The sequence below is a fragment of the Octopus bimaculoides genome, chromosome 7 (genome assembly GCF_001194135.2).
Source record: "Octopus bimaculoides isolate UCB-OBI-ISO-001 chromosome 7, ASM119413v2, whole genome shotgun sequence".
NCBI lineage: Eukaryota > Metazoa > Mollusca > Cephalopoda > Octopoda > Octopodidae > Octopus > Octopus bimaculoides.
In genome coordinates this window covers 24,514,937-24,522,682 of record NC_068987.1, presented here as the reverse complement: position 1 = coordinate 24,522,682, position 7,746 = coordinate 24,514,937, and the positions used below count along the sequence as shown (strand labels likewise).

Below are 7,746 nucleotides of genomic sequence, written 5' to 3'. Positions count from 1 at the left end.
ATATATATATATATATATATATATATATATATATAATATATGCCCCCTCCTCTCTCAAAATTCCTTGTCTTGCAAGTCACTTGGTGAACTTGCCGGCGATGGTGCCACATAAAAAGCATTCAGTCCACTCTATGGGATAGTTGATATCAGGAAGGGCATCCAACCATAAAAAACCATGCCAAAACAGACAAAGTAGTCTGTTGTAGTCCTCTACCTGGCTGGCTCCTGTCAAACAGCCCAACCCATGCCAGCATAGAAGACAGACATTAAATGATGATGATACATATATATATCTTTGAGTTTGTCCCCGACTACTACCTGATAACCGGTGTTGGTTTGTTTATATCCCTGTAACTTCGTGGTTCAACAAAAAGGAAACGATAGAATAGGTTCCAGGCTTAAGAGAGAAGTAGTGGAGTTGACTGAGCCAATTAAAATCCTTCAAGGCAGTGCCCCAACATGGTTGCAGTCCAATGACTGAAACAAGTAAAAGATAAAAGATATATGTGTAATTTTTTATCTGTTTTACTTGTTTCAGTCTTTGGACTGCAACCATGTTGGGGCACCACCTTCAAGAGGTTAGTGGAACAAACTGACCCCAGTACTTATTTTTCTGAAGCTTGGTACTTATTTTATCAGTCTCTTGTTGAACCTCAAAGTTACAGGGACATAAACAAACCAACACTGGTTGTCAAGTGGTGGTGGGAAACAAACAGAAATATAAAGACACACACATAGATATGTACATATATGTTTCTGTCTACCAAATCCACTCACAAGGCTTTGGTCAGCCCAAGGTTATAGCAGAAGACACTTGCCCAAGGTGCCACACAGTGGGAGTGAAACTGGAACCATGTGTTTCGGAAGAAAACTTCTTACCACACAACAATGCTTGCATTTATATACACACAAACACACACACTTATGTAGACACTTTGGATGACAGAGCTAATCTGTTGCTCAGTTTAACACCACCACCCAGCCTTTGTGCACTTTTAATAGTCCATTCTATCAAAAGCATTGAAACTAGATCCCTGGTCTGAAGATAATTTGATATTTTGATAGGCTACTTCCTTGTGTAGTATCTCCATTGGCAGTTTCAAGATGGAAATGGTTCTCAAACAGAAGCTTGCCACTAGATGCATCCATAATATGCTCTCTATAATTAATATCTTCTGATTATACTTTCTTTGCTAGTAAGCAGTGACCCATGTGATTTTCATTACACACCATGTTTCAGAGGTCTTGCAAGGATAATGGACACTCCTTTTTCACCTTTGAATAATAAAATGTGTCATGCAAAGAGAGTTGTAGAGAATTGAGACTGTTAAATATTACAGATATCAATTAAATGACTTTCTGTCAAACTTGATATGCAAAAATTCTAAAACAAAGCATTTTACAATAAAACTGTTTAAAAGTATCTTTATACAATTTTCCCAAGATTTACCTTAAATTCCAGTCTAGTACATACCTCTCTGCTTGGATATATTCTAATAATATTTTTTTTAAATAAGTTAGTTTTTCAAGTGTATTTGTAACTAGTTAGATCAGTAATCTTAGATAATACTTTATCACAGATATCACAGTGGTATGGTTTCTCACTAGCATCAGTATGTTTACAAACAGTCAAGTTATTGTTAAGAAAGGACATTTTATCACAGATATCACTTTGATATGGTTTCTAACGTGTGTGAGTACGTATGTGAACAGCCAATGTACTATTAGAAGAGAATGTTTTACCACACAACTCACAGTTGTATGGTTTCTCACCTGTGTGTGTTCGTTTATGAACTGTCAAGATATCATTACGAGAGAATGATTTACCACAGGTATCACAACCGTATAGTTTCTCACCTGTGTGAGTACGTTTGTGAACATTTAATGTACAGTTAAAAGAGAATGTTCTTCCACACAATTCACAGTGGTATGGTTTTTCACCTGTGTGAGTACGTTTGTGAACAGTTAAGTCACAGTTATGAGAGAATGTTTTACCACAGATATTGCAGTGATATGGTTTCTCACCTGTGTGAGTACGTTTATGAACAGTCAGAGTACTATTAGAAGAAAATGTCTTACCACACAATGCACAGTAGTATGGTCTCTCACCTGTGTGTGTGCGTATATGACGAGTCAAATGTTCATTCACAGAAAACGTTTTACCACAGACATTACAGTGGTATGGTTTTTCACCTGTGTGAGTACGTTTGTGAATTGTTAAAACATCATTGCGAGAGAATGTTTTCCCACAAATATTACAGTGGTATGGTTTCTCACCTGTATGAGTACGTTTGTGAACAGTCAAGTCACAGTTATGAGAGAAAGTTTTACCACAGATTTCACAGTGGAATGGCTTCTCTCCAGTGTGTGTACGTTTGTGACTAGTCAAATGTCCAGTTCGAGAAAATGTTTTACCACAGATGTTGCAGTGGTATGGTTTGCCACCAGTAGGTGTACATTTGTGTGATGCCAAAGCAGCATCTGTACTGAACCCTTTACTACAATTTTTACAATGGTAAACATTTGAATTTGTGTGAAATAATTTATGTTCATTGATATCTTCACTTCTGGTAAAGGTTTTTACTTTGATGTCACAGTGGCATGATTTCTTCCCTACATTTTCACTTTGGTGAGGAAATTCATTATTCTCATTTTGTGTTTCTTCATAAACCAGATTCTCGCACAGTCTCTCTGTCATAATGTTATTTGTTCACAAAACACAATCTTTCTGTTATATTGTGAAGCCAAACTAGTTGTTTATAAGGCAAAGTGACAGTGAGATTAACATACTAGGCCATGGAACACATGATTATTATGCTGATGGTAGTCTTAACCAACAATAGAAAACAAATATTTGAAAAAAATCTGCCATTGTGTCCTAGCTTTAAAAACAACTTTTCAATGGTATGTGAAGATGGATGCATTTGTTAAGATTGTTATTTTCTAATTAAATTGTTGTGAAATTTTTTGATATCCATCATCATATAAAATCATCCACAAAAAAGATTTCCAATCAACTTTAGAAAATCTCTTTTAAAATTATATCACTTCTGTCACATGTCTTTTTATAATGCCACTGGTCAGTTTTTCATATTCTTCACAAATTAGTTGTGTGAGAAATTGTCACATCAATGATACCAGATAACTGAAAGATAGAGACAGTATAATATGAGACAATTAAAAGTCAATACAAAGGACGTTAGAAGACATTTAACCAGAGATATTGAAAGATAGAACAACAAGGAAGAGAGAGAAAATATCCACAGAGAAAAGATGTATAGTCACAGGCATGCCTGTGTTTGTTAATGTCACTGTGTGACCATTTGGTTCTGGGTTTAACCCCACACTATAGCACCTTGAACATGTGCCTTTTCTTATACCCAATACTTTGTTAATGGAATTTGGTTGATAGAAAACTCTAACAAATGTCTATGAACAATGTACATGCATGTGTGTGTGTGTTTGATTGTGTGACTGCCTACATTTAATATATGTTGCATCACTTTATATCCCATCAGTTAGCAGTTTGACAAATAGACTCAATAAAATAATTACCAGACGGAAATTATTACTGGAGCTGCTTAAGCCAACTAAACTTTTAAAAGCAATGTCCCAGCATGGCTAAAGTTCCGTGAATGAAACCAGTAAAATGTATGAATATATAAATTGTCTATAAAAAGATGTGTAAGTCAGATAATCATGAAAATGCCTTTATTTCATTTCATTTTAATGAAAGAAAAGTACCTGGAAGTTATTTGAAAGATTTCCTAAAGATACAAAAATGGTCAAGAAATGGTGAGTTGGTTTGTTGGGTCAGGGACATTTGGACAGCTTGATGACAACTGGTAAGGATTAAAGCTAACACCAGTACACACTGTTCAAAGGTGATGGAAGGAACATAGTTCTAAGATTGTGTACATGAGTTAGAGGAGAGTAAATAAGGATGAGGGCATTGCACAACTGTGTAGGTATGTCACAAAGTCAACTCATGCGAATTATCCACCACCTCCCGAAAAAATTTTTCACAACAAATTTATGTAACTGTAATCTTTAGCATCTGAAAAGTGATTCTGAAATTTTTCATTAAAGAACATCTATTATCTGAAAGTTATAAGGAAACAAAGTTGGGGAGCAGACTTGTATAGATATGCCAGTGAAAGAGATATTTTGATGAATGCATACAGTGTGGAGCTATAAGTCAAGTTTTCATGGTACAAATAAAGGTGAAATATACTTAAACAAGAGAATGAATTCATATGATTAAAGATAAACATTATCTTTCTGTTCAAAGATGTGGGGAATAATGAATATCAGAATGGAGTGTCAATTGGAAAACATCTTTTATCTTTTGTTTCACTCATTAGATTGCGGCCATGCTGGGGCACAACCTTGAAGATTTTCAAGCCTGGTACGTATCATATTAGTCTCTTTTGCCGAAGTTACGGGCACGTAAACACACCAACACCGGTTGTCAAGGGGTTGTGGGAGACAAACACAAAAACACACCTGTGTATGTATATATAAGCTTCTTTCATTTTCCGCTTACCAAATCCACTCACAAGGCTTTGGTCAACTCGCGGTTACAATAGAAGACAAGTGCCACGCAATGGGACTGAACCCGGAACCATATGGTTGGGAAGCAAGCTTCTTACCACACAGCCACTTTTGCGTCTCACTACATCCTTACCTTCGTGAAATTTCTTCTTTATTTCCATTTCTTTTTACTTTTATCGAACACGTCAAAACAGAGATGTGCGTATTATGACATGTAAACAACAAAGACCGTTTATATAAATTATACTTACATATTAAAATAGATCCAAGAGAAAGATGTCACAATGTATTTAAACAGACAGAGTGAACAATGCCAGCGTCAAGAAAATTTTTACCTCAAGCATTAATTTCCATTTTCAAGTCAATGTACTTAAGAATGTTGCATGTATTCTTTATAGAGGTAAATATCGATCATCTTTATATAATTCGATTCCCTAAGTGTCAGTTGTAAACTGGATTTGAGTAAATAAGATGTTTATCGAACAATAAGAAGAAATGAACAGGAATATTTGAGAAGTTTTAACAAGAAACTATCAGGGGAAGTAACTATATCTCTATTTTAAAAATACCTTTAAATATAGTCTTCTAACCAATATACGTATTGCTTTACCCTAAATATTGTATAATTATCACCAACACGGTAATCTTTTTATTCAACGACATAAAAATATATATACCCTTTGCAGTAGCGTTAATATTTTTGTAAAATTTTTCGAATAAGCATTTTAAAAAACAATAAGAAAATCAGAGCAACCAGAAGTAAGAATGAGTTAAAGTTAAAATTCTAAACATTTCTGTGACGCAGAAACATTTGTAAGTAATGTGGTGATGCTAAAGTCTTCGGCTAATATATAGTGATATAATAATTAATTATGATAGTTCTTTATTGATGTCTACTAATTTATTTTTCATAATCAAATGGAGATTTGAATTTCAATAAAAAGGGCAAAAGATATATTCACTCGCAAGCAATAAAAAAAATTACACTTCCAACAGAAATAATACACACCAATGCAAAGGCGCCACTGGAATGTTTTTTAAAAATACTGTAATATAAACTGCATTTGCGTGTTATAATTATTTTGATCAGACAAGAAAGCTGGACATTTTTCTTCTGCAACTGATATACTTCTGAGCTTTTTAGCACTATATGTATATGAGATGCTATCTCAAGACAAATGCCGCAGTTTTGTGGCTTTCAACAGTATGTCTACATGATTAAGATATGTAGAATCTCACACACACAGGTGTGAGAGGTACTCGAGGACATAGCTGGTAATTTAATAAAACAATTATAATCTTTCAAAAACAAAATGCATATAAATAAGAATGTCTGTTTATTTTCGATAAACTTTCTTATAAGATTATTTTGCGAATCTGCCTTGAGTTTTGATGACTGCTTCAATGTGGTACCGAAATCGTTGACAAACATGACTGTGTAAGAACGACCGTGCGAACCAAAGGAGAAATGGTGACGAATGGAAAACAGGCTCCTTTTTAACGCGTCACACGGTCAACACAAAAATATATGAATGATAATATGTTATAATTCTATAACATAGAGAACTAAGAAATGCCAGTAAGGAAGACGACAGGAACGCAACCGATAAAGATGTATAACAGTAATATTTATTGGAGCATTAAACTGTAAGTCTGTGTGTGTGTGAATGCGACATAATGAAACACAATATAAGACAAAGTCATGTAAACAAAAGCGTGTGTGCAAGTAATACATGTATGTGAATGTAAGAGATACATAGTAAAGAGTCAGTAACACGTATAAGAATATACCAATTCTGTTAAGGTACACCGTAGTATTGATAATCTGTATGTAAGAGGTTAAGGCAGAGCTAAGTCACGTGTCGTGATGTTGGGGCTTCTATGCCGCGCCGGATTCTTGATACAGATGATTTCTCGCAGGCTGAGTTCTGGCTGTTATTTTCGTGGTGAGCAAATCACACAAACAGGATTGAGAAGCTGCGGTTAGCTGTTGGTAGCTTGTGTACGTGTAGAAATCATGTTGACGCTGGTGGGGACGATGCTGGGGATCTATTTCAAAACGGGGGCACCAGTATTTTCTTAACGAAACACTTTGAAACTTGGGACACTGGTAGAATGTGTCATATAAAACATCTTTTACTCTTAGTCTTCTTAACAAAAAAACGTACATCACAAGTTATTCCATGTTAAAGTTGTCGTATTTCTGTAATTTCAACCAATCACTGACGTCTATTCAGCTGAATAGAGTTACTGCTGGGCGGTCATAAAAATGCTATTCCCTGTGACATATTTCATCCGGTTTAATCGTAATTTATACGCATATATTGTTTATATAATAAATTACGCTGTGCGTATCTATGTGTGTAACAATTCTAGAGTTCGGGTTAGTTTTAGGGTTAGGGTTAGGGGATTAATACAATATACACCGTTACAGCGCTAACTGTTTTCAACTGAATAGACATCAGTGATTAGTAGAAATTATCGAAATAAGACAATTTTTTACATGAAATAAATTCGAATACAAAAATTTTTTTCTGTTCTATAACACAAAATAGATAAGTATACGAAGTTTGAAAGTCTTTCGGTACCAAAAACACTACATAAAACATAAATGAAAACTGGTGCCCCCGTTTCGAAATAGATCCCGATGCTGGTAGTCGTAGTTGAACGAGGGTGTTGATGTCGTCGCTGGACTGGCTAATTGGTGTTATACTGGCTGGCTGTGTTACGCGTGTGGTCAAACGACCAGATCTTAGAAGATCTGAGCCGCGACGAATTGACGCGGATAATTAGGGCTATTTATATAGGGGCTCCAGAATCATCAGAAAAATACTCTCTCACGTGACCTTATTAATGGCTGTGGTTGGTCGATTTGCGTCCTGGCGGCAAATGAACTGGAGACAATTGCCGCGTAAATAATAGTCAGTCAGGTGATGACACAGCAAGCTGCTCTCTACTACGCCCGCACTTGAATATATATACTAGTGAGAGAAGTGTTCACTACAACTGCACTAAATGGTTCTTATTAATTTCGGTTGGACAATGGCAGCCCTCAAGGAAGCTAGGGTATTATGAGGATGCCGAGTCCCTTTCAATAACGCGTCAAATATAGTAGTCCATGGTATTTAATTCTAGAGAGTTTGGAGTCCAAAGTTTAGTGATCGTAAAAATTGTCTGACATCCATTCATGGG

The 7,746-nt window shown here is 35.5% G+C and overlaps 2 protein-coding genes across 2 annotated transcripts in view; both read right to left on the bottom strand.

Annotated features, from left to right (window-relative positions):
- LOC128248345 (zinc finger protein 239-like) overlaps positions 1-1,494 on the bottom strand; it is a 6,714-nt gene extending 5,220 nt beyond the window's left edge. Inside the window, exon 1 of the mRNA XM_052969392.1 lies at positions 1,451-1,494. The gene's annotated coding sequence lies outside the window, so the exon portion shown is untranslated. The remainder of the gene's footprint in view (positions 1-1,450) is intronic.
- A 163-nt stretch (positions 1,495-1,657) lies between these two features.
- LOC106872810 (zinc finger protein 239) lies at positions 1,658-5,084 on the bottom strand. The gene is made up of 2 exons (XM_014919929.2): positions 4,806-5,084; positions 1,658-3,145 (listed from the first exon to the last, which is right to left on the bottom strand). The coding sequence occupies exon 2, from the start codon at positions 2,696-2,698 to the stop codon at positions 1,685-1,687; it is 1,014 nt and encodes a 337-aa protein (XP_014775415.2). The 5' UTR covers positions 2,699-3,145; positions 4,806-5,084; the 3' UTR covers positions 1,658-1,684.
- Positions 5,085-7,746: the final 2,662 nt, after the last annotated feature.